We start from the raw sequence: 26,103 nt of genomic DNA on the forward strand, positions 1-26,103 counted from the left end.
AGAAAACTAATAACATTGTCAGAGATGACAGAAACATTGGGTCCATATTCTTCTGGGGGTGGGTGGTTTCCCCAGGCCACCTAAGAGAACAACAACCAAGGCAACAAAATGGAATTGAACACTTCTGAGCACCTCCTTTGTGCCAGATGCAGTGCTAGCACAATAGATGGGGGTAGCTGCTGCAGAGAGCTCAGAGTCCAAAGGAGTGGTATAAAATTCCTCTTCAGACATGATGACTTGTCACTGTATTTACAATCTAAATTAGAAATATTACATCAACTTTTGTATTAGTGTGTGTGTGTGTATGTATATATATATATATATATATTTCAGAATAGTACAGCAGTGACAAAAATTGTCAATCTGCAGGTCCCATTAATGATTGTAAATATAATATTGCTATGTCATTTTATCACGACTATGACTAATTAAAAAGATTTTCTTAAAGGAATTAGTTTAAATCAATTTTGAAAATGAACATGGAGCCAAAAGACATAAAGACTAGTAATGAAAATCTTATGTTGAATTTTTAAAGAGAAGAAATCTTTCTAATTTTTAGCTTTCTTTTTATTGCTTGTTTTCCATGGAAAGTTTTTATTATATTTTGATAGCGAGACCTGAATATTTTGACTTTAAAATGAAGCTTGTGTTTTCTTTTCTTTTCTTTTTTTTTTTTGAGATAGGGTTTCATTCCTGTTACCCGGGCTGGAGTGCAGTGGCACCATCTCAGCTCACTCAACCTCTGTCTCCTGGGCTCAAGCAATCCTCCCACCTCAGCCTCCCAAGTAACTGGGACTACAGGCGTGTGCTGCCACATCCGGCAATTTCTGTATTTTTTGTAGAGATGGGGTTTCGCCATGTTGCCCGGGCTGGTCTTGAACTCCTTAGCTCAAGCAGTCTGCCTGCCTTGGCCTCCCAAAGTGCAGGAATTACAGGCATGAGCCACTGTGCCTGGCCTTCTGTTTTCTCAGTGCAACAGTGCAGAAAGCAACATAAGTAAAAAGCAGGAAGGAAATAGCTTTGTAACTGGCTGGGCCAAGGCAGATTTTATGTATCCAAGGACTTTTTAAATCCTACCAGTATATATTTGAAAGGATCAACTTAGATTAAAAGTCTTCCGTTTCTTTCCAGCCCTAGATTTCCATAATTCTGTGAACAACTACTAGAAATTCTGAAATTCTTATGTGCTTTTGTATTCTCATATTACTCTGCAGGCTTAGATGGACTTCCTATTAAAGAGATTGTTTGTTTTTTTAGTGCATATAATTTCCTACCAAGGTGGTTCCCAATCTGTGAAACCCCAGGCCCCTGAAGACCTTATGCCTATTTTTATCAGTCAACAGATAGTAAAATGTAACAACTGTTTTGGGGGTGTACGGGATCATGCTGTGAAAATTTTTGACATTAAAAAGGGGGTCTTTAAAGTTTATTGTAAGTTTTTTTTCATTCTCTCTAATCCTTTGTAAATAGAATAAGTCATCAGATAAGTTATGTTTCATAGTGCTCCCTTATATAACCAAATTGTTTGTAGACTCATGTCAGATATCTTTATTTTTTCCAGACCTTAGACCCTGAACCCCAACACTTATCCTTGACAGCTCTGTTTAGGAAGCAGGACAAAGCTACATGTCAGGAAACTGTGGAGGCTCCACAGACTCTCCAACAGCAGCAGCAGCAGCCGCAGCAGCAAGAGAAGCTTCCAATTAGGCAGGCGGTTGTACGCTCCCTGTCCTATGAGGAACCCAAAAGACACTCACCCTCTATCGAGAAGCAGCTCTGTCCAGCCATTCAGAAACTCATGGTCAGAAGCACAGACCTCCACCCACTGTCAGAGCTGCCTGAAAACCGGCCTTGTGAAAATGGCAGTACCCATTCTCTGGGAGAAGTTTTCACAGGACCTGTCCAGCCAGGGTCTCCTCACAACAGTGGGATTTCTCGTGGTGTACAAAATGCTTCGAGAACTCAGAACCTGTTCGAGAAACTTCAGAGTATCCCAGGGACAGCAAACAAGTGTGACCCTAGTACACCAGCACCTGCCAGCTCAGCTGCCCTGAACCGCAGCAGAGCTCCCACTTCTGTCACCCCTGCGGCTCCAGGAAAGGGTCTGACTCAGCTACCACAGGCCTATTTCAATGGCTCCCTTCCACTTCACACAGTAGGACGTCAGGCTCGTGGAAGAGAACAGTCCACACTCCCAAGACAAACACTTCCCATCTCTGGTAATCAGACTGGCAGTTCTGGAGTGATCTCCCCTCAAGAGTTACTGAAGAAGCTTCAGGTTGTGCAGCAGGAGCAGCAGCTGCATGCCTCTAACCGGCCAGCCTTGGCTGCTAAGTTTCCTGTGCTCACTCAGAGCTCTGGAACAGGGAAACCCTTGGAATCCTGGATCAACAAGACATCCAGCACAGAACAGCAGACTCCTCTTTTCCAGGTAAATCTGTACCAGGGGCAAAATAAAACAGCCTGGGCAGCATAGCAAGACCCTGTCTCTAAAAAAAAAAAAAACAAACTTAGCCAGGCTTGGTGTCACACGCCTATAGCCCCAGCTACTCGGGAGGCTGAGGTAGGAAAATCCCTTGAGCTCAAGAGGCGGAGGTTACAGCGAGCCATGATCGTGCCACTGCACTCCAGCCTGGGTGACAGACCAAGACCCTGTCTGTTAAGAAAAAAAAAAGACAAAGAAAAAGGTATTACTATAATGCAGTGAAATTTAGAGTCCCCTTCTGTGCTCTAGGGACCAACGTGTCACGTACATTTCTGTTTGGAGCAGGGTGCCAGAAGCCACCTCCATGCATGTTGATTGCCTGAACTTTGTACCTGGAAGGAGAATCTTCACTTTGGTTAACAATCTGAGAACTTCCCCCCACCTTTTTGAGAGCATTTACTTGTAGAGTTAAATCTTCATAATGTTAGGAGGTCTGAAGACCAACACAGACATGGGAGAAAACCCTAAGTTTTGACTATAGGAACTTAGTATGATCTGCCTTGAAATCAATCCGGAATGCCAAGCATCTGACCCCTCTTCTTGTTTTTCAGTCCACAGTAAATTATTGCTTATTCACTTATTTAGTAAATATTTTTGAGCACTTACTATGTGTCAGGCATTGTCTACATGTGGATACATAATGATGAAGAAAACAGACCCCTTACCTGTACCCACAGCCCATGCTGTAGGTTCTTGAAATAAACAAAAAACAGCATATTTCCTCCTTAAAGGTGCGGCCTGTTTTTATCCTTCTCTGTATCGTCAGTATAGCCTACAGAAGATCAGGAGAGATACGCATGCCACCCACCTCCACCCCCCACACAAACTGCCAGAGAGGGAGAATATGACCGTTTTTAGAAATATTCTGTCCTTTGGGGAAGACGCTTCTCCATGTCTATCACTGACTTGGGACAGTGAGGAAACCACATCTGCCTGTAGGTAACATCTGGAGATCTGACACCGAATTGTTTTCCCTTTGGATTGGAACACATTCATTGAAAGTACATTGGGTTTAAAAATCGGAAAGTTCTGCCTGTGTATCACATATATAATCACTGGCCCTTTGTCATGTTTTGTTATGTATCTTTTTTTTGTTTTTTGAAACGGAGTCTCACTCTTGTTGCCAGGCTGGAGTACAACTGTGCGATCTCGGCTCACTGCAACCTCCACCTCCTGGGTTCAAGTGATTCTCCTGCCTCAGCCTCCTGAGTCGCAGGGATTACAGGCACCTGCCACCATACCCGGCTAATTTTTTGTGTTTTTTTAGTAGAGATGGGGTGTCACCATGTTGGCCAGGCTGGTCTTGACCTCTTGACCTCAGGTGATCCACCCACCTCGGGTTCCCAAAGTGCTGGGATTACAGTCGTGAGCCACTGCACCTGACCTATTATGTAATTTATAACAGTTTCTCAAAAATCTTTCACTTCTGGCTGGGCATGGTGACTCATGCCTATAATCCTAGCACTTTGGGAGGTTAAGATGGGAGAATCACTTGAACCCAGGAGTTTCAGACCAGCCTGGGCAACATAGTGAGACCCTGTCTCTACAAGAATTTTTTGATTTTAATTAGCCAGGTGTGGTGGCACGCCACTGTGGTCCCAGCTACTTGGGAGGCTGAAGTGCGAAGACTGCTTGAGCCCAAGAGGTTGAGGCTGCAGTCAACGATGTTCACACCACTGCATTCCAGCCTGGGCAATAGAGTGAGACCCTGTCTCAAAACAAAAAATTCAGTTTTGTGAAAACAAAGATCTTAGGCATGTACCAAAAGTCTTTGTGAGCCCCTGAGTCAAAGTGTTCTCATTTATTATTTATTAACATCCCAAATCTGAGTACTGACTGCTATAGGAACAATATTTGTAACTCCCACTCCCCTCATTTCAGTGTTATTGACCCTCTTTTAAAAATGTCTGCTTTTTTCTCTTTGAAGATTTAGAATTAGAAGAATGGGGTGAATATAGTCTGACTTAAATTTCTGATGTACAACTCCTTTGACTTTTCAGTACTCACAAATATCAAGAGCCAAGTGAGAAAGGCAAGCACTGCAGCAGCCCACGCTGTGCTCAGAATGCCTGACTCCTCCTCCGGGAGCATCACTGCTCAGCACCGCTCCTCGAAATGTCACGTAGGGACAAGTTAAAAGAAACAGCCTGCCTTCCTCTAGGCCAACTTTTGCTCAAAGAGATGCTAAGGGATTGATGATAAAATTACAGCAACTTCTAGCTTGCTGGCCTCCGTGCCTCCCTCTTAGGAGTTCTTTTGGGGAGTTCGGAGGCTGATAAATAACATTCTTTTTCTTCCCTGAGTTAGAAGCAAATGATAGCTGTAGGAGTCAGTCAGGTAAGGATCAAAATGTCACTTGCATAACTGAAAGGGCTGTTAGAAAACTTGGTTTCAGGTCTGTTTGCCAAGGGAGTTAGACTCACCAGACAGGCCCTGGCAGGGCTGAGCAACAGGCAGCCTGGGTCACCCCAAACACATCAGCTGCAGAAGCTGAAGACGCGGGCTCTCTGCAGACAGGCAGGTCGTGTCAGGGAAGGACCCAGAAGGGGTGGAACCCACACATCAGTCTCCCTCCCAATGAGAAGTGAGTGAGGCCGCAGGAGGAGGGGAGTTGCTCTCACAGTGCCTCCTGTGCTCCAGGTCAGGAGGGGAAATGGGTAGGCCCCTAACAAGGGTGGCAGGTCACATAGGTTGTGAGACTTTTAGGGCGGAGTCATGGACAGCCAGGTCTAAGGAAAAGATCAGGAGTCCTAAATGCACTTGCCAAATACTAGTAGCCTGAAAAATAAGCTGTCACCCAGAGGCCAAGCTTCCTATGCAGTGGGAGCAGCCGCCACAGCAGACCATACCAGAGCTGCTCAGTGATGCCAAGGAAGGTGCGCGGAGAGTGGAACAAGAATCAGTTACCCGTAGACTTCTCAGCTAGGGAAGCTGTGGACAGGGAATGCTTAGACCACCTGTATTTGCCGCTGCAAGTTGTCATGCCGTGAGCTGCTCCTGAGCCCCGCCCTCTGTGTGTATTTGCTGCGAGGCCGTGAGCTGCTCCTGAGCCCCGCCCTCTGTGTATTTCCTGTGAGCAGGTCATCTCACCTCGGTGCGTCCCTGCTACAGCAGCTCCTTCTCTGCTCATGTCCCCCATGGTGTTCGCACAACCCACTTCTGTCCCGCCAAAGGAAAGGGAGAGCGGCCCCTTGCCTGTGGGAGGCCAGGAGCCACCTGCTGCCGCCACCAGCCTCCTCCTGCCCATACAGGGCCCGGAGCCCTCCGTGATCACCAGCAGCCCACTCACCAAGCTCCAGCTCCAGGAGGCACTGCTGTACCTCATTCAGGTAAGCGGGCACGCCCTCTCCCTTTGCACCTGACTGCACCTGTTGGCCTCCTGGCTGCAACTATGAGGTAAAGACTCAGCCAAAGCCTGCTTAGCTTCTGTGAGACTAGCAGGTGTGCGTAACACCTCATCCTGACCCCAGCGGCTTCTGTGCTCAGTTAGCTAGGTGTTATTTATAATACCAAGTATGGCTTTGGGTGTCTCAGCTTTTCAAGGATTTTGTAATTTGAAGGACTGTAAGGCCGCCAAGCTGTCACCTGTCAGAAGAGAAGGAAACATACACTGAGAATTAAGCAGTCCCTGCGAGGACCCTGGGTGCTACCGGGGGCCCAGACAGAAAACTCACCACTGGGAAGTAGAGGTAGGAGCAGTCCTGGGCAAGGGGCTGTCTGCTGAGTGGGGAACAGGCCACTGAGCGAGTGGAAAACAGGGAGGGAAGCAAGTAATGGCCATGGCTGCTACAGGTGTGTTTTATAAGTCATTTTGAAACCTGCTCATTAGGACGGGATGGAGTGACAGGACTCCTTGTGAGCCACTTGCCTCACTTGTCTATGAAATTATGAAATACTAATGAGTGCTGTAATAGCTAGCACTCCACAGAGCTGGTGCCGGGCCCTGTTTTGAGTGCTACATACCTATTAACTCATTCACTCCTTTACACAACAACCCTGTTATTTTTCCCATTCTACAGACAAGGAAACTGAGGCTGAGCAACCTGAGGCACAGAACTATAAGCAGAGCTGGGATGCCCCCTAGCCTGGCCCCCGAGTGCCACTTCCCACGTACTCTCGCGTGGGCCTTGAATGTTACCAGGGACCAGCCTCGGGAGAACATTCAGCACAGGTGCCCTAGCAAAGCACACCCAAAAAATCAATGGTAGTCCTTGAAAAGGGGAACATCTGTAGCCAGACAGACTTCAGACACCCCAGTTAACATATTTAAGTGTCTTTTTGGTAGATAGTCTTTAAGAAAACTTTCGTGGTACTTTGCTTAAGCATCAGATGTGCTTGAGAGCGCAGGCCAGCCCCTTCTGTGGTTGTCTTATCCTACTCAAAAAGACAATGGTCTCGATCAGTGCAACATTTTTTAAAAGGTCACATGTTGGCCAGGCGCAGTGGCTGCTCATGCCTGTAATCCCAGCACTTTGGGAAGCCAAGGTGGGAGCATTGCTTGAGGCCAGGAGGTTGAGACCAGCCTGAGCAACGTAGTGAGACTACAAAAGAAGGAAACGTTTGAGGGAGAATGAAAGGAATGGGGCTAGAAATCAGCAGAAGCATAGTAGCAATCAGAGATAAATACGGCAAATGATTGAGCCTTACTAATTCATAAGTAAGTATCAGGATAAAAATACTTGCCACCTTTTAAAGCTATTCATGGTAAGTTCCTGAGGAATTAGATAGGACGTCTGTGAACCTCTTTACTTTGAGCCAATTTCTTAAGTTTGAATTTAAAAGATTCATATGTTTTCTGGCTGATTCCATTCACATCGTCTTGAGACTCTGTTACTCCAGAGTAGTTGCTGAACATGGCAGGTTAAAAATTACATTCCCCTTCCCTCCACTCTCTGCATGCATTGTACTTCTTCCCATGTACCACACCTCGTATTCCCAGTCACTCAAGCAGTCTGTTTTTAGTCTCGGCCTCTTGTTAGGACACAGTCTCATGCATAGGAACTTTGTGACTACTTTGTAGGAAAAAGAGGGATAACATCACTCCCTTCATTACATGAGAATGATGCTAACTCTATATGGGGTGCCAAGAGAGAAGGAAGGGGGAATGTGGAGTGTGGGTGAATTACTAACACTGTAAAGAATTTGGGTGGGAGGGAGAAGTCTCTAGAATTAAAAAATGAGGAAAACCACTGATTAGACCATGATTCTCACTTCTTAGCCAGGCAAAAGAGCCCAGAGATTACCAGTCTTACTCCTGCCCACTTGCAAAGGCCAGAAACTTTCCATAACTTATGGGAAGACTTACATTGGCTTTGATGACGTATTGATGAAGCATATTGCAAGTACAATCCTAAGTAATGCCCAAAACAAAGTAGACACATTGTAGGTGACTTGGAGGGCCTTTAAGAACCACATTGGCTCATGCCTGTAATCCTAACACTTGGGGGGCCAAAGTGGGAGGATCACTTGAGCCCAGGAGTTCAAGACCACCCTGAGCAACATAGTGAGATCCCGTCTTAACAAAAGAAAGAAAAGCCAGTCACAGTAGCATGCAACTGTAGCCCTAGCTACTCCCGAGGCTGAGGTGGGAGGATCGCTTGAACCCATGAGGTGGAGGCTGCAGTGAGCTATGATGGGACCACTGCACTTTAGCTTGGGTGACAGAGTGAGCTCCAGTCTGAAAAACCCCAAAAACAAGGAATCAAAAACACACCACAACAATCTCTGAACCAAACTTTGAGACCACTGACTTGGATCACGTCCTCCTAACGCCATGTCTTTTCATGCCGCAGACTCAGGCTGTGCTTGAGTAAACCTTGCTCCATGCTGCCATGTGGCTGGGCTGCCCATCTGTGCTGCACGTAATGAGCTCTTGCTACTGTGCGTACCGGCCGTGGAAAACCATCAGCTCTGTCCAGCCTTGCCGTCAGCCCCACTGAACATTCACACGTGCAATTAAAAACCACCAGCTGTTAGATCAGACAGGGAGAGATGAGTGTCTCAGCCTCCAAATGCCAGTTCAGCTCTAAGACAGAGGAAGCTTTGGTGTCTGCCAACCAAGTTACATTCTCTTGGGTCTTTCGATTTGTTTTCCAGAACGATGACAACTTCTTAAATATAATCTATGAAGCCTATCTCTTCAGCATGACTCAAGCAGCCATGAAAAAGACTATGTGACAGCAAGTCCGTTTAAAACTGATTTTCAAGGTCCTTCTAGAACTCTGGCACAAGGTTCTTTCATGTTGAGTGTTGTTTCCTTCAATGTTTCTGCCTTTTTTTAAAAAAGTATGTATAATATGAAGTAAAATGTTTCAGATTTTTTTTATAGTCAAGTGTTTTTTATTATTATACTTTAAGTTCTGTGATACATGCACAGAACATGCAGGTTTGTTACATAGATATACACGTACCTTGGTTTACTGCACCCATCAACCCATCATCTACATTAGGTATTTCTCCTAATGCTATTCCTCCGCTAGTCCCCCACTCCGCGACAGGTCCCAGTATGTGACATTCGCCTCCCTGTGTCCATGTGTTCTCATTGTTCAGCTGCCACTTGTGAGTGAGAACATGTGGTGTTTGGTTTTCTGTTCCTGTGTTAGTTTGCTGAGAATGATGGTTTCCAGCTTCATCCATGTCCCTGCAAAGGACATGAACTCATTCTTTTTTATGGCTGCATAGTATTCCGTGGTGTATATGTGCCACATTTTCTTTATCCAGTCTGTCATTGATGGACATTTGGGTTGGTTCCAAGTCTTTGCTATTGTGAATAGTGCTGTAGTAAACATACATGTGCATGTGTCTTTATAGTAGAATGATAATCCTTTAATTATAGTAGAGTTACAATCCTTTGTGTATATACCCTGTAATAGGTAGAGTTATAATCCTTTGGATATATATCCAGTAATGGGTAATAATTAGTTATAATCTTTTGGGTATATACCCAGTAATGGGATTGCTGGGTCAAATGGTATTTCTGGTTCTAGATCCTTGAGGAATCACCACACTGTCTTCCACAATGGTTGAACTAATTTACACTTCCACCAACAGTGTAAAAGCATTCCTATTTCTCCACATCCTCTCCAGGATCTGTTGTTTCCTGACTTTTTAGTGATCACCATTCTAACTGGTGTGAGATGGTATCTCATTGTGGTTTTGATTTGCATTTCCCTAATGACCAGTGATGATGAGCTTTTTTTCATATGTTTGTTGGCCACATAAATGTCTTCTTTTGAGAAGTGTCTGTTCATATACTTTGCCCACTTTTTGATGGGGTTGTTTGTTTTTTCTTGTAAATTTGTTTAAGTTCTTTGTAGATTCTGGATATTAGCCCTTTGTCAGATGGGTAGATGGCAAAAATTTTCTCCCATCCTGTTCACTCTGATGATAGTTTCTTTTGCTGTGCAGAAACTCTTTAGTTTAATCAAATCCCATTTATCAATTTTGGCTTTTGTTGCCATTGCTCTTGGTGTTTTAGTCATGAAGTCCTTGCCCATGCCTATGTCCTGAATGGTATTGCGTGGGTTTTCTTCTAGGATTTTTACGGTTTTAGGTCTTACGTTTAAGTCTTTAATCCATCTTGAGTTAATTGTTGTATAAGATGTAAGGAAGGGATCCAGTTCCAGTTTTCTGCGTATGGCTAGCCAGTTTTCCCAACATCATTTATTAAATAGGGAATCCTTTCCCCATTGCTTGTTTTTGTCAGGTTTGTCAAAGATCAGAGGGTTGTGGATGTGTGGCATTATTTCTGAGGCCTCTGTTCTGTTCCATTGGTCTATATATCTGTTCTGGTACCAGTACCATGCTGTTTTTGTTACTGTATAGTTTGAAGTATAGTTTATAGTATAGTTTGAAGTCAGGTAGTGTGATGCCTCCAACTTTGTTCTTTTTGCTTAGGATTGTCTTGGCTATATGGGCTCTTTTTTGGTTCCATATGAAATTTAAAGTAGTTTTTTCTAATTCTGTGAAGCAAGTCAGTGGTAGCTTGATGGGGATAGCATTGAATCTATAAATTACTTTGGGCAGTATGGCCATTTTGATGATATTGATTCTTCCTATCAATGAGCATGGAATGTTTTTCCATCTGTTTGTGTCCTCTTATTTCCTTGAGCAGTGGTTTGTAGTTCTCCTTGAAGAAGTCCTTCACATCCCTTGCAAGTTGTATTCCTAGGTATTTTATTCTCTTTGTATCAATTGTGAATGGGAGTTCACTCATGATTTGGCTGTTTATTATTGGTATATAGGAACGCTTGCTATTTTTGCACATTGATTTTGTATCCTGAGACTTTGCTGACGTTGATTATCAGCTTAAGGAGATTTTGGGCTGAGACGATGGGGTTTTCTAAATATACAATCATGTCATCTGCCAACAGAGACAATTTGACTTCCTCTATTCCTGTTTGTGAATACCCTTCATTTCTTTCTCTTGTCTGATTGCCGTGGCCAGAACTTCCAATACTATGTTGAATGGGAGTGGTGAGAGAGGGCATCCTTGTCTTGTGCCAGTTTTCAAAGGAAATGCTTCCAACTTTTGCCTATTAAGTATGATATTGGCTGTGGGTTTGTCATAAATAGCTCTTGTTATTTTGAGATACGTTCCTTCAATACCTAGTTTATTGAGAGTTTTTAGCATGAAGCAGTGTTGGATTTTATCAAAGGCCTTTTCTGATCTATTGAGATAATCATGTAGTTTTTGTCATTGGTTATGTTTATGTGATGGATTACATTTATTGATTTGTATACATTGAACCAGCCTTGCATCCCAGGGATGAAGCCGACATGATCGTGGTGGATAAGCTTTTTGATGTCCTGCTGGATTCAGTTTGCCAGTATTTTATTGAGGATTTTTGCTTTAATGTTCATCAGGGATATTGACCTGAAATTTTCTTTTTTTTGTTGTGTCTCTGCCAGGTTTTGTTATCAAGATGATGTTGGACTAATAAAATGAGTTAGGGAGGAGTCCCTCTTTTTCTGTTGTTTGGAATAGTTTCAGAAGGAATGATACCAGCTCCTATTTGTACCTCTGGTAGAATTAGGCTGTGAATCCATCTGGTCCTGGGCTTTTTTTGGTTGATAGGCTGTTAATTACTGCCTCAATTTCAGAACTTGTTATTGGTCTATTTAGGGATTCAACTTCTTCCTGGTTTAGTCTTGGGAGGGTGTGTGTGTCCAGGAGTTTATCCATTTCTTCTAGATTATCTAGTTTATTTGCATAGAGGTGTTTATAGTATTCTCTGATGGTAGTTTGTGCTTCTTTGGGATCAGTGGTGATATCCCCTTTATCATTTTTTATTATGTCTATTTGATTCTTCTCTCTTTTCTTCTATACTAGTCTGGCTAGTGGTCTATCTATTTTGTTAATGTTTTCAAAAAACCAGCTCATGGATTCGTTTTTTTTTTTTAAGGTTTTTTTCGTGTTTCTGTCTCCTTCAGTTCTGTTCTGATTCTAGTTATTTCTTGTCTTATGCTAGCTTTTGAATTTGTTTGCTCTTGTTTCTCTAGTTCTTTTAATTGTGATGTTAGGGTGTCGATTTTAGATCATTCCCGCTTTCTCCTGTGGGCATTTAGTGCTATAAATAAACACTGCTTTAGCCGGTGCGTTATGTCTTTGTTTTCACTGCTTTCAAAGAACTTATTTATTTCTGCCTTAATTTTGTTATGTACCCAGTAGTCATTCAGGAGCAGGTTGTTCAGTTTCCATGTAGTCGTGCAGTTTTGAGTGAGTTTCTTAATCCCGAGCTCTAACTTGATTGCACTGTGGTCTGAGAGGCTGTTTGTTATGATTTCCTTTCTTTTGCATTTGCTGGGGAGTGTTTTACTCCCAATTATGTGGTCAATTTTAGAATAAGTACGATGTGGTGCTAAGAAGAGTGTATATTCTGTTGATTTGGGGTGGAGAGTTCTGTAGATGCATATTAGGTTCATTTGGTCCAGAGCTGAGTTCAGGTCCTGAATATCCTTGTTAATTTTCTGTCTCATTGATCTGTGTAATATTGACAGTGGGGTGTTAAAGTCTCCCTGTGTTATTATGTAGGAGTTTAAGTCTCTTTGTAGGTTTCTAGGAACTTGCTTTATGAATCTGGGTGCTCCTGTGTTGGGTGCATATATATTTAGGATAGTTAGCTCTTCTTGTTGCATTGTTCCCTTTACCATTATCTAATGCCCTTGTCTTTTCTGATTTTTGTTGGTTTAAAGTCTCTTTTATCAGAGACTAGGATTGTAACCTCTGCTTTTTTTTTTTTCTTTCCATTTGCTTGGTAAATAGTCCTCCATCCCTTTATTTTGAGCCTATGTGTGTCTTTGCACATGAGATGGGTCTCCTGAATACAGCACACCGATGGGTCTTGACTCTATCCAATTTGCCAGTCTGTGTCTTTTAATCGAGTCATTTAGCCGATTTACCTTTAAGGTTAATACTGTTATGTGTGGACTTGATCCTGTCATTATGATGCTAGCTGGTTATTTTGCCCATTAGTTGATGCAGTTTCTTCATAATGTCAGTGGTCTTTACAATTTGATGTTTTTTGCAGTGGCTGGTACCAGTTTTTCCTTTCCATATTTAGTGCAGAGTGGACCTCCAGCAAACTCCAGCAGACCTGCAGCAGAGAGGCCTGTTAGAAGGAAAACTAACAAACAGAAAGGAATACCATCATTAACAAAAAGGACATCCACACAAAAACCCCATCCGAAGGTTACCAACATCAAAGATAAATCCACGACGATGAGGAAAAAAACAACGCAAAAAGGCTAAAAATTCCAAAAACCAGAACACCTCTTCTTCTCCAAAGGATCACAACTCCTCGCCAGCAAGGGAACAAAACTGGATGGAGAATGAATGGACAGAAGTAGACTTCAGAAGGTCAGTAATAACAAACTCCTCCGAGCTGAAGGAGCACGTTCTAACCCAGCGCAAGGAAGCTAGGAACCTTGAAAAAAGGTCAGAGGAATTGCTAACTAGAATAACCAGTTTAGAGAAGAACATAAATGACATGATGGAGCTGAATAAAACAGCACGAGAACTTCGTGAAGCATACACAAGTATCAACAGCTGAATTGATCAAGCAAAAGAAAGGATATCAGAGATTGAAGATCAACTTAATGAAATAAAGCATGAAGACAAGATTTGAGAAAAAAAATGAAAAGGAACGAATAAAGTCTCCAAGAAATATGGGACTATGTGAAAAGACCAAACCTATATTTGACTGGTGTACCTGAAAGTGACGGGGAAAATGGAACCAAGTTGGAAAACACTCTTCAGGATATTATCCAGGAGAACTTCCCCAACCTAGCAAGGCAGGCCAACATTCAAAATCAGGAAATACAGAGAACACCACAAAGATACTCCTCAGGAAGAGCAACCCCAAGACACATGATTGTCAGATTCACCTAGGTTGAAATGAAGGAAAAAATATTAAGGGCAGCCAGAGAGAAAGGTCGAGTTACCCACAAAGGGAAGCCCATCAGACTAACAGTGGATATCTCTGGAGAAACCCTACCAGCCAGAAGAGAGTCGGGGCCAATATTCAACATTCTTAAAGAATAGAATTTTCAGGGGCCAGGCGTGGTGGCTCACGCCTGTAATCCCAGCATTTTGGGAGGCCAAGGCGAGCAGATCACGAGGTCCGGAGATCGAGACCATCCTGGCTAACACGGTGAAACCCCGTCTCTACTAAAAATACAAAAAACTAGCCGGGCATGGTGGTGGGCGCCTGTCGTCCCAGCTACTCGGGAGGCTGAGGCAGGAGAATGGCGTGAACCCGGGAGGCGGAGCTTGCAGTGAGCCGAGATCCGGCCACTGCACTCCAGCCTGGGCGACAGAGCAAGACTCCGTCTCAAAAAAGAAAAAAAAAAGAATAGAATTTTCAACCCAGAATGTCATATCTAGCCAAACTAAGCTTCATAAGCGAAGGAGAAATAAAATCCTTTACAGGCAAGCAAATGCTGAGAGATTTTGTCACCACCAGGCCTGCCTTTCAAGTGTTTTATGTGTTTTTGCTTTTAGAAATCATGTCCTTCAGTACACCTGGTACCAAGAATTGAGTGGGCAGGAAAGTTCTTTGCTCAGGTCACACTAATGCTAAGTGTAAAGTATGTTTCCTTGCGTGTGTGGGGCCCCTTTAGAAGAATCAGTGTCTCCGTGGGAAGGGCTGTCCTTTGAGCAGTGTGTCATTTCCATCAGGGAGCTCAATGTGCACAGTGCACGCCGACCACCAGGGGGCAGTGTCGTCCCACCAGTTAGCCTACAAAGGCTTTAATGAGCCTTTGGAAGTAATGACGGTTTTCTTTTACCAGACAAAGTAAACCTTTCATTTGTAAAAACCCACTTGGCATGTTTTACCCAATCCTTTGAAGGAAGTTATTTCTAAAGGTATTTATAGCTGGTTTCTAGAGGATGTTCTAGGAGTTGACAAATGGCCCAGATTTCCAGCAACACTTCATCCATCCAGCCCATGGTATTTCTTTGGGACCCAAGCAGCAGGATGTGCCCGCCTAAGCTTCCGAATGGATAGTATATCACCCTTCACAGAACATGCTGAGGGGGAGGGCACAGGAGATTGTGACTGTGATGTTCAGGGCGTCATGATCCGCAAGCTGTGTAGCAGATCGAGTTTTATGTTCACAGAGATGAGGAGCTTAATCTTAGAAGGAGTCGGAAGAGCCCCTGCCAAGTTGTTAAGAGTATGTATGGGAATCAGTCCCTGCTGAGTATTCGTAATAAATAAAGCTTTGCATTTCTATAGCCCCTCTTATTCTCGGATAATAAAAAGATCTTCGATTACTGCACAGTAGGCAGGTGTTTTATTCTCATTTTATAGTTCATAAAATGGAAGCATGAGGAAAACAGGTTTCCCTACAGTTTCTGAGACCTAGGCTTGGACTTGAAGCGCTAGACCTTTGTTCAGCCATGCCATCAAGTGAAAGCATTGTTAGAACACCACCTCCCTACTCTTCCGCAGGAGGGTGCTTTTTCTTGTGAAGAGAAAGGGTGGGTGGAAAAGGGATTGACTGTTACTGAACCCTTGTTATGTGCCGGACCTTGGCGAGGAGTCTACTGTGTTATCCTCCAACACTTAGGAAGTGCTAAGTTCTTCTGTTTCTTTGGTATCACCTACAACATCTAACATAGTGATAAACCATGCAGAGTTTTCACAAAACACTTGAAACTAATAATTGCATATATGGAATCTCAATAGTCTTGTAAGGAGAACGGGGCAAGGACAGAGACGCACCTGGATCTGTTATTCCAAAGCCAATGATAATAGTGCTTGCTTCAGCAACGCATGTACAAAAACGGGACAAAATCAATGATCTGCTTAACTGCTAGCAACCTGAAAAATATATCTTTGATCTTAATGACATGTTTAGAGTTGCCTCACTAGCTAAGGAGAGATGAATTCCATACTTAATGTTCCTAACATATTTGCAGTAACAAATGATTAATTTCCTGAAATATTTCTTCTTTTGCTTCAGAATTGAGTAAACAGCACAGAAAGGAATATCAGTCGCAGTACCTGATGTGAAAAGGTGCCCATGTTCTGATGCAACAGAGGAACAAACCCAAGCCCAGCACGGTCAGACCTACCCTGCAGGCTTCAGTCAGGCCTTTCTAGGTCAACACCACAGTCATCTGTTTTGAAAAATAATAAATTCTCCATCCTTCACTGGAATAAATCATTTCAAAAGGGACAGGCCCAATTCATTTAGACCAAAGACGAAGGCAGCCTTTAAAGGGCAGTTGGTGATGGCGTACTTATTTCTTCTACACAGCAGAGCAGATGAGAGTGTCTTTGTACAAAAGGACTTTCTCTAGTGAGTCCAAGAAATAGATCAAAAAGGGTGATCTAAGGCACCCAAAGTTATAGATTTCATAAATAAATGGGCTTTTCTTCTTTCCCCTCAGCCCAAATTCTGAGAACATCATGGACGCCACTCCTTAGGTGCCACTGGCTCCCAGGCAGCCGTTTTCAGCTAATTGAATCTCAGGTGGAGCCCTGAGATTTCTGTTCATAGAGGCAGCCTTATCCAGTGCAGTGGGCTTCAACCTGGCGGAAGTTCCGGAAGCCAGAGCTGTCTGCTGTGGGGACAGAGCACCCAGCTGTGCAGTCACACAGACCCGCCTTCAGTTCCTGAACAAGCGCATCTCTGGGACGTGGTTTTCTCACTTAGAAAATGAGAGACCCTCACACGGTCCACATGAGGATTAAATGGGAGCAGCATTTAATCAAACAGCTCCTCTGTGCCGTGGCTGCGGTGCGGGGGGCCATGCTCCAGTTGTTGGGAGAGGCCGGCAGCTGCTGGGCTGGCCTTCGTTTGCCATCTACCAGGACCTGCGTGTTCAGTCTGGCATTGGCACTTAGGGATCTGTGGTCACCTTGCTTTACCGTCTTCTCCCCTGCGTTTCCTTATCACTGGAATGAAAACAGTAACACTTCTGCCTTCCTTACGAAGGAGGTGCCACAGCTCTGTCAGAGGTCCACATACCCAGCAGTACAATGACTTGTAACATACCACGTCGGTATTGTTCTTGCCCCTGCCGTTATGGGTAAAGCACCACCTTCATTGCAAGGTGGGAGAAGGCAGTGCTATTTGATAGGATTTGTACTTCCTGGATCTTCTGAAAAGAAACTCTGCTCAGTCTCCCCCTTCAGAAGGCCAGGCATGGTGATAATTGCAGAGTGAGAGAAACTTTTGTTGGTGTCTTCTGGAACTGTCTGGTGCATACCCAGCCCCACTGACACACATAGCCCCCTTGTGCTGGCTTCTTCCAGCCAACAAACAAAACCAAAACCAAAAATATATATATATCGCATGCTGAAGGACTGCCCTGGAAATCACAGATCTGTTGCATTTGGTAAGTTCATTCTTCCCGCAAACACCAGCAGCCTGCCTGCCCTTTTCAGACCCAGAAAGGACAGAAAGACCTGCCTTCTTCCCCTGGAATGAGAAGGGTGAAAATCTGAGAGGAAAGTGCGTTTCCACCTCAAGAAATCTCAACTATCGAGTAACAGCCTTCTTTGGTTCTCTGGGGTATAAAGAGAAACCAACAGTCCACACGTGTTAAGGCCTGTTTCCCTGGAGTATGTGGTGCCAAGGATGGGAGGGGCACATTAGAAACGAGTGCTCTGAGCACCAGGCTTTGCTCGGTTTCCATTTGTCAGTGTAGATGCAGGTGGGGCGGGGAGGGCAGAGCGTTGGGTGCAGTTTTAGGAACCCTGTCTCCAGATTAATGTGGACAGATTGGCCACTCACTCCTATTAGCAATGAAGAAGCCTTCTGTTTTCTAACGGCCTGCTCTATTCAGACGTGTGCCGCCTCCTCCCTTCTCCGAGAAATCAGCCTGCCTCGCAGGCTTTGGAACATGGAGCCATCTTCGAGGTTAAATGGGTCGTTTGCAGCGCGCAGGCTGAGGCAGCGCTTCGTGGTGGAAAGGTGCGTGGCCACTCAAGTTGGGGAGCCTGCCCTGCATTTTGCTGAACACTTGGTTTTCAGATCTCAGATGCTCTGCACCCCACTCCCTCTTACAATTAGAGGAGGGAGGGAGTTGGTTACAAATACTCACTATATTTAACTCAACCTTGGGTATCTAGATAGATGTTCACTAAATTGAGTCATGAGTAATGCCTGCCAACAGCTTAGAGTCTTGAGAAAAGTACACAAATAAAAACTGCGTGTGCAGACTGTTGGGGGGGAGGAGAGCAGAGCACTGGGTGACTGGCACTCCCGGCGGCTGGGCAGTACAGACAGGCGCGTGGCCCCGCGCCAGCTAGCAGCCCAAGCTGTGCAGCCCAGGCTTCTGAAGGAGGCAGAAGAAAGAAATCCAAGCCTCGGACAAGTTAACTAAGGGCACGGCAGGAAGGAGGTAAAAATGTACTGAGTAGGCAAGAGAAAGGGTGGGAGACCAGACAGTCATAAGCCAAAGTCTAAGAATTTCCCTAAAAGTCTGAGGGCCAAGATGAAAGGCGCCAAATGTCTAGGGAGAAGCCAAGGTAAAGCGTCCTGCTGAGGTCGGCAGACACTGAAACAGACACGCGAGGGACGGGTGGGAGTTCTCAGCATTAGAGATGCTGGGGGACAAGCAGGGCCTCGTCTCCAAGATGACGTTCTGGCCCAGGACGGAAGCTGCAGCCCACCCAGCCGTGGGCACACACCGTTCTGTGAATGCCCCAGCTCCTTCCTCCGCCTGTCAGGCACACCTGGCACCTACACAACTGAAGGGGCTCAGAAGACCAAGGCGGCAGTCCCCAGATCTAGGCTGTCAGGAGTCCCTCCTCCTATGTGACGTAGTGTAGAGAATACTGCACTCAGAAAGCTCTGGGTTCTAGTGCCACCACCTCCTGTCTCCGCCCAGATGAGTGTCAAGGGGAAAGGATTTTCTGTGGTTAATCGGAGGGACCCTGCAATGGTTGCTTTGGGCCGGAGCCGCGCGTGCTCCACGCTGGCGTTGTCTACGCTGGACGGCAGCCCTGTGGGATGTGCCAGGCAGAGTTGGGCCTTCCCCCGTCAGCCTCCCGGGTCAGGTGTGTCCCCGCCTTTCTTATCACCACTTTTGGCCCCATCGTGTCTGTCCAAAATTATTTTTGATGTTGTTATATCTTCTGCCCATGGCACTTCTCCAGGGTCACGAGTTCCTTAGGTTTTATTCCCTCCTGTGTAGATAGAGGTTTCCCAGCATGCACAGAGGCTGGGAAACCGTGGCTTGATATAGGAAATCTTGAGATAACGGGTCCTGAAAGGACAAGGGGCTCTGCCCAGCAGTGGAGCGCCCAGCCCGTGTGTGAATGGCCTCCACCCATCAGATGCCATGCTGGAGAGACAGAGATGAGTAAGACCCAGCCCAGGCCCTGAGGATTCACAGACCAGTGGGAAAGAGACTTACCATAGGTGGCATTGTGAGGGCCATCACTTATGTGCAAATAAGAGGCCAAGGAAGGCTTCCAGGAAGAGGTGATGCCTATGCCGGTTCTCAAAGGGCAGCAGGAGTTTAAGGCAAAAGAGATGGCCTGAGCCAAGACAGGAAGGCAAGCAGCAGCAATAGTGCTGTGTATATGTGTGCTTGCGCACGTGTGCGTGTGTGTGTGATTGGGTGGGAAGCGGGTAGAATACAAGCCATTCAGTGTTCTGGAACTTAAAAGACAGAGATTGGCAGGAGATGTGGCTGGCAAAGCACCATCCAGCCCCTCCAGGGGGCAGAGACCCCGTGAGGGATTCTGCCCTCTGCTCCCCATTGCCCAGGCCTGGCTGCCAGCAGGGCGCCCTGCTCGCTCTGACTGTGACCAGGTGCACAGAGGCAGTGTCCTGTGGAGGGGAGGCGGGGCCCAGGGACCTGGGCTCTAGCTCCTGCATGGCCACTCGCAGAGCAGGATGTGACCGTCTCCTCCTCAGGAGTCTGTTCCTCTTTTTCTGAGATAAGGAAGTTGCTAATGCCAATAATAAAACATAATGCCTCACACGTGAGGGGCTCCATGCAGTTTCAACTCAGCACGCCTGTGAGCTGGGTGGTGCTGTGGGTGCCTGTGGGTGAGCACTTAGGAAATGTTAGTCCGGTAGGGGCCACCCTGGCTCTGGGGCCTCAGGGAACCTCCTCTAACTCAGATACCGGGGTCACCCACTTCCCCCATCACACCCCACTCTAACGTGGGCAGATGAGGAATAATTTCTTGTTTACGACTTCAGCAGAAGGCTGCAGAACATTTGGAGGGATTTTGCAGAAAACAGATGTCCAAAAAGTTCTAAAAGTCAAAGATTCTGGAGATTCAAGTCCTCTTTCTTTAGTGTCATCCAGTTGTCCATCAGTGGGGTGACCACGCAATTCATCATCCAAACTAGGATAGTTCTGGGTGTGAACTGTCACTCATCACACAGGCAATAGGCAGAAACATACATAGACTGTCCTGGGCAAACGCAGATGAGTGACCCCCATGCATATCACCAGGTAGGCCCTGCCAGACTTCCGGCCTCAGGGATCCCTTAGATAAGCCTAAAAGAGTCCGACAGCAGGCAGCAGCTCCCCTGAAGTCAGGAGGCCGAGTGGGCCGGCTCTGTCACTACTTCGCCCTGGGTACTAAAGCCAGGCCAGGCAAACACAGGGCAGGTTCCCCTGTCAGGTGAAGAGTCTCTACCAGATGTAGTTTCTTCCTGTCTCAGCATCCAGCGCCGTTTCTCCTTCCAGGTCCTTCCTTCTGGTTAAGATGTATGTTCAGGGGAAGTCACTATCAGAGTGATGAGTGCAAGGCGGCCACCACTTTCTCTGCCTCCACGTCTCCTGCAGACCCGCTCTGTCCCCCAGGTCAGGGTGCTCTGCAGCATGTGGAATGGCCCTGCAGCCCCGGTCTGGCTTGCCATGGATGGGAGCCTCCTGCTCCGTTGCTGGCCTTTGCCGAGCCTCTTAGAGAGCTCTGTGCTGGACCTCGGCAAACAGTCACTCCATGGCTGGCTCCAGCCAGCGAGGCTGTCTGCATGGGAGAGGCGGCCACGTGGCCCCTGCCTGCCTCTCTCAAGTGCCCTTTTGTGCTCAGCTGGGGCAGCTCCATGACCTTGGCCACAACAGGCACTGTATAAAATGGGAGCAAGAGAAAGGATCTTGTGAGGCCATAATCCAAGCCTTTCCTTTGGCTGCTGGAGACAAGCCCAGAAAGGAGCCGGGGCCTGCCCCTGGAGAAGTAACTTGCTGATGGGGGCCGGGACCAAAACCTCAGTGAACCCCGCAGCTGCCTCCTCCACTCAAGGTGCCCCTTCCTCCAACACAGCACAGCTCTCTCCTGTCCCTCAGGGACTCAGGGATTAGCCAACCTTTACAAGTCTGTGTTTCTTTATAAAGCTGCTGCTTCTCCTTCCAGCCTCTGAACGCATTCTACAGGCATAAATTAAGGAGGCTGCACGGCAAGCCCCAGAGGCAAAGGAAAGGAGAGTTTGGGGGGTTCATTAAAGGACCAGTCACCCCTGCTGGGAGCCTCTCCTGTTTATTCTTTCTCAGTCTCTTCAGAACACAGGTACACACACCTGCACACATACGTATACACACGCACACATGCACACGCACACATGCAATACTCATGCACATACACCTCACATATACATACACATCACACACACCATAAACACGCACACATACATTCACACATGCACATACATATGCATGTACACACACAAACATGCAATACACACGCACATCTCACTTATACCTACACATCACACATACCATAAACACGCACACATTCACACACGCACACATACATGTGCGTACATGTGCACACACATACAATACACACGCACATACACCTCACATATACATACACATCACACACACCATACACACGCACACACATACATTCACACACACATATACATACATATTCACACACAAACATGCAATACGCACACATATACCTCACATATACCTACACATCACACACACCATAAACGCACACACACATTCACACACGCACACATGCATATACATACATATGCACACACAAACATGCAATACACACGCACATACACCTCACACATACATACACATCATACACATATGCACACGTAAACATACATGCAGTAGACATGCACATTCACACATGCCCACATACGTTCACTCACACACATGCCTGCACAACATACATGCACACATACATTAACACACATACACCTCCACATATCCACATCATAGACACACATGTACACACATTTGCACACACACGCCCCAGCCCATTTCCAACAGTCTCCTGTTATCCTGCGGAACAAACCTCTGCCAATCCCATTTCAAGCATCGCTGAGCCTCGTCCCCTGTGGTTTGGCCCCCGCAGCAGTGCCCAGTGGATGCTCCCTCTGCAGCCAGGGAGAGGCAGGCAGAACCTCTTCACTTCACCTCACATGACCCTCAGCCCACACTCCTTCTCTCCATTTCTGCTCACTAAAAATTTCACTCCTAAATGTTGTGCACGCTCCAGCTCACACCATCTCCCCTGCTGTGGAGAGAGACGCATGATGCACGTTCAGTCTGACTTCACTGCCAGCTCCCCACCAGGACTGGGAAGCTCTAGCCCTGGGTAACCACTGCCAGGAACTCTGTCCTGCTTGCTTCTGTCACTATCTTGGATTATGTTCTTGACATTGAGCAGACCAGGGCGGCCTGCCCTTGGCAATGGGCCTAGGAAGCTGTGGTGCCAGGCTGCCCGCAGAGACCCCGCCACTCCCCACGTGCATCTGGTCCAAGCCTCTGAAGCCCTAAACTTCTTGCCTCTGCTATTCTGCTGCTGTTGCTCTTTCTTTTCTCTCCTGCCCCCACCCTCAGGCACACAAGCAATCGAGGTAATCATGCTCCTTAGTTTATATAAACCTTCATCATTGGTTTGGACAAGGATTCTTTAAAAGTTCATTTCCTCCCGTTTACGTCCGTTCCCCACTCCCATTCGCCACAACCCCTCAGCCATTGTATTCTGTCCAACGTGTTTTTTGTTTGTGTTTTTACAAAATGTATATTGTTTTGTGCGCATGGCTTTATATTAATTCTATAGAGGTGTCAGATGCACACAGAAAAGTACGCAGAGACCTCAGTGCACACCTCAGCGAAGTTTACAGCCATCTGTGTACATGTGTTAACCCACATCCAGACGACAATCGAGAACATTGCCGACACTCCAAAAGGTCTTGCATAGACCCTGCTTAGTCAAACTGACCTGGGATGTCACTATGCCGATTCCTGTCATCACAGGTTTCTTTCTGAAATTTCACATAAATGGAGTGACACGAAGCAGCGTCTTCACCGTCTTTTATCTGATTCTTTCAATCCTGGTTATGTCCATTTTTAATCACTGTGTAGTATTCAGTTGTATGAAACTCTGTAGACCTATTTTTTTTTTTAGGACAGGATCTCACCGTCACCCAGGCTATAGTGCAGTGGCTCTGCCATAGCTCACTGCAGCCTCGACCTCCTGGGTTCAAGCGATCTACCTGCCTCAGCCTCCTGAGTAGCTGGGACCACAGGTGCCCGCCACCACACCCAGCTTATCTATTTTTAATTTCTGTGGTTCTGTGTTATGAATCCTGTCTGGCTTTCCCCCCACTAAATGCCGTGTTTACATGTCGCCCTCATTGCCATGTGCACGTGTCACCCGCCAGTACTCCACGCAATGCTCCACCACAGCATCCTCCACTCTGCCACCAGCTCCGCAGGGATAGACGCACAGGCCCCTGGCGCGGCCCTGCCCCCACGAGATGCCACTCCTCTTCCTGCTCATTCACTCCCCTGTACTGCACTGCTGGGGTCGGACGACGCTCCATCCAGGAAACCCATGACTTCAAAAGAAAGAAACCTTTGTCCTCAAATTTGGTGACAGGCAAATGTTCTGTGTGGAAGCCCAGTCTGCAGTCTCTGCTGACTCCAGGACGTGCTGCCCTCACTGCTCCTCTGACGTGCCCCCGGCTCAAGGCTGAACGTTCCTGTATCCACGCAGGAAGGTCAGGGGGACTGGCTCCCAAACATCGGCCAGGACCTTGGGGGCACCCAGGGAGACTGAGGCTTTGCACGTCAGGGCTTTGGATCCAGAAGGTCTGGGACAAGCCCTGGGAATCAGCAAGGGAGCAGTGGCAGCCATCCTATGGCCATGAGGGGAGCTGGCTGGGGGACAACCTGAAATGCTGAGGGTAGCAAGAGGAAACACGGAAGGAATTGCGTCCTGGGCGACATCTCGGACCTGCTGCACTCGCCAGCCCTGGAGCCACCTGCCTCTAGCCTCGTGTGAGCTGTCACACTGTTATTATTTCAGTCCCCAAGTGGGGGTTTCCTGCTCCTTGCAGCCGGAAGTACTAAGTGGTACCCACCGCACCCCTGCTGGGCACTCTTCTGATGACTCTGAGCTCCCGGAGGCAGGGGCGAGGCAGGGTCTATGCTCCACTCTGAGGGCCCAGTGGAGCAGGAGGTGTTCAGACACGTGGGGTTTACTCCAGGCAGAAACCACACTCGTAAGGGCATGAGATCCAGGCAGAGCGAGCTCCCTGGCCTCTCGGTATTCTCTTTTGTGTCTGTCTGCTCAGCAGCCTGTGAGCTCCTCCAGGGCAAGAAATCACCAGCACGCTAAGGGGTTCTGGACCCTGGGGCCAGGCACAGGGCCAGGCATACAGTGGGTAGGTAGCAAAGGCACTGTGGGAGAGAAGGGAGGGGAGGCATTGAGGAGCAAGAGAAAAGGAGAAGCCGAAGGCCAGGCAGACAGGCAGAGAAGGAAAGATTCATGGAACGCGGTCTCTTCATGGGGACCTAAGGAGGCCCCACCAAGAGAGGAACTGAGGCTGTGAAACAGAAGGATGGAGACCTGAGGGACCCAGGCCAGTGGGCACAGACAAGTGAGCCTCAGCAGATGGAACCAAACCCATGCCCATCTGGTCTTCTCCTCCTCCTCCTTCTCCTCCCCCCGCCTTCCCCCTCCTCGTCCTCCTTTCCCTCTTCTTCCCCCCTTCCTCCTCCCCCTCTTCCTCTTCCTTCTCTCCCTCTTCCTCTTCCTCCTCCCCCTCTTCCTCCTCCTGCTCTCCTTCCTCCTCCTCGTCCCCCTCTCCTCCTCCTCCCCATTCCTCCTCCTTTTCCTCCTCCCCCTCTTATTCCCCCTCTTCCTCCTCCTCTTCTTCCTCCCTTTCTCCTCCTCCTCCTCTTCCTCCTCCTCTTCCTCCTCCCCTTCCTCCTCCTCTCCTCTTCCCCCTCCCCTTCCTCCTCCTCCCCCTCTTCCTCCTCCTCTTCCTCCTCCATCTTTTCCTCCTCTCCCCCTCTTCCTCCTCCTTTTCCTCCTCCCCCTCTTCTTCCCCCTCTTCCTCCTCCTCTTCTTCCCCCTCTTCCTCCTCCTCCTCTTCCTCCTCCCCCTTCCTCTTCCTCCTCCTCTTCCTCCTTCTCCCCCTCTTCCCCTCTTCCTCTTTCCCCTATTCTTCCCCCTCTTTCTCCCCTTTCTCCTCCTCTCTTCCTCCTCCTTCTCCCCCTCTTCCTTCTCCGCCTCCTCCCCTTCCTCCTCCTCCTCCCCCCTTCGTCCTCCTCCCTCTCTTCCTCCTCCTTCTCCTATCCTCTTTTTCCTCCTCGACCTTTTCCTCTTCCTCCTTCCCCCTTCCCCTTCCTTCCCCACACTCTGAAATGAGCACATGGCTCAGACTAAGAGGACAAACCTCCAACTAACTTTAGTTGTAGCTGTGATTCTCCAAAATGCTTTGGGTATTCATCGGCACCAGTAACTGCCCCTCTGCTTCCTCACCTACACACCTAATTTCGTCCAGAACAGGTGTGACTCAGGCAGAGGAAGGGCTGCACAGGTGTTAGTGGCCCCATCCTAGGGAGACGGCTGCAGACAGCCTTCCCGGTGTGACCCGGCGCCCCGCCCATGAACGGTGGCCACGCTCATGAGGAGGATGACAATGACAAGGAGAGCCACGATGACCACAGGGTTTATAGATATCTCGCCATTTGCTGGGCAGTGTGGAGGAATGTTACACACACCATATCGCCTCCCCCGACATCTGCAGGGCAGGTCTCACTGCCCCGCGTTCTATCGAGGAGGAAATTGAGTTGGAAGTTTGGTTAGTCAATGGCAGGGCCTAAACAAGCCCTTAGCCACTACAACCCTCCTTGGTGCCACTGTGTGGGACGCTTA

At 47.2% G+C, this 26,103-nt stretch overlaps 1 protein-coding gene and 1 pseudogene across 9 annotated transcripts in view; both read left to right on the forward strand.

Moving 5' to 3' along the window:
* Positions 1 to 16,165, forward strand: part of DCP1B (decapping mRNA 1B) — a 66,909-nt gene extending 50,744 nt beyond the window's left edge. For 4 of the 9 annotated variants that reach the window (XM_033223264.1, XM_033223260.1, XM_033223263.1 and 1 more), the window contains 3 exons: positions 1,562 to 2,431; positions 5,566 to 5,814; positions 8,582 to 8,812. In XM_033223264.1, the coding sequence (XP_033079155.1) occupies positions 1,562 to 2,431; positions 5,566 to 5,814; positions 8,582 to 8,662 (1,200 nt within the window). In that variant the 3' untranslated portion in view covers positions 8,663 to 8,812. Of the gene's footprint in view, positions 1 to 1,561; positions 2,432 to 2,770; positions 3,487 to 4,485; positions 5,815 to 6,045; positions 6,175 to 8,581; positions 8,813 to 15,955 lie in introns of those variants that run through there. The other 5 variants (XR_004440102.1, XR_004440103.1, XR_004440104.1 and 2 more) reach the window with 5 other exon arrangements.
* Positions 16,166 to 16,678: 513 nt separating this feature from the next.
* LOC117090930 lies at positions 16,679 to 25,593 on the forward strand (annotated as a pseudogene).
* Positions 25,594 to 26,103: the final 510 nt, after the last annotated feature.

Source organism: Trachypithecus francoisi, unplaced genomic scaffold (assembly GCF_009764315.1).
Source record: "Trachypithecus francoisi isolate TF-2019V2 unplaced genomic scaffold, Tfra_2.0 Lachesis_group11, whole genome shotgun sequence".
In the NCBI taxonomy this organism is placed as follows: Eukaryota; Metazoa; Chordata; class Mammalia; order Primates; family Cercopithecidae; genus Trachypithecus; species Trachypithecus francoisi.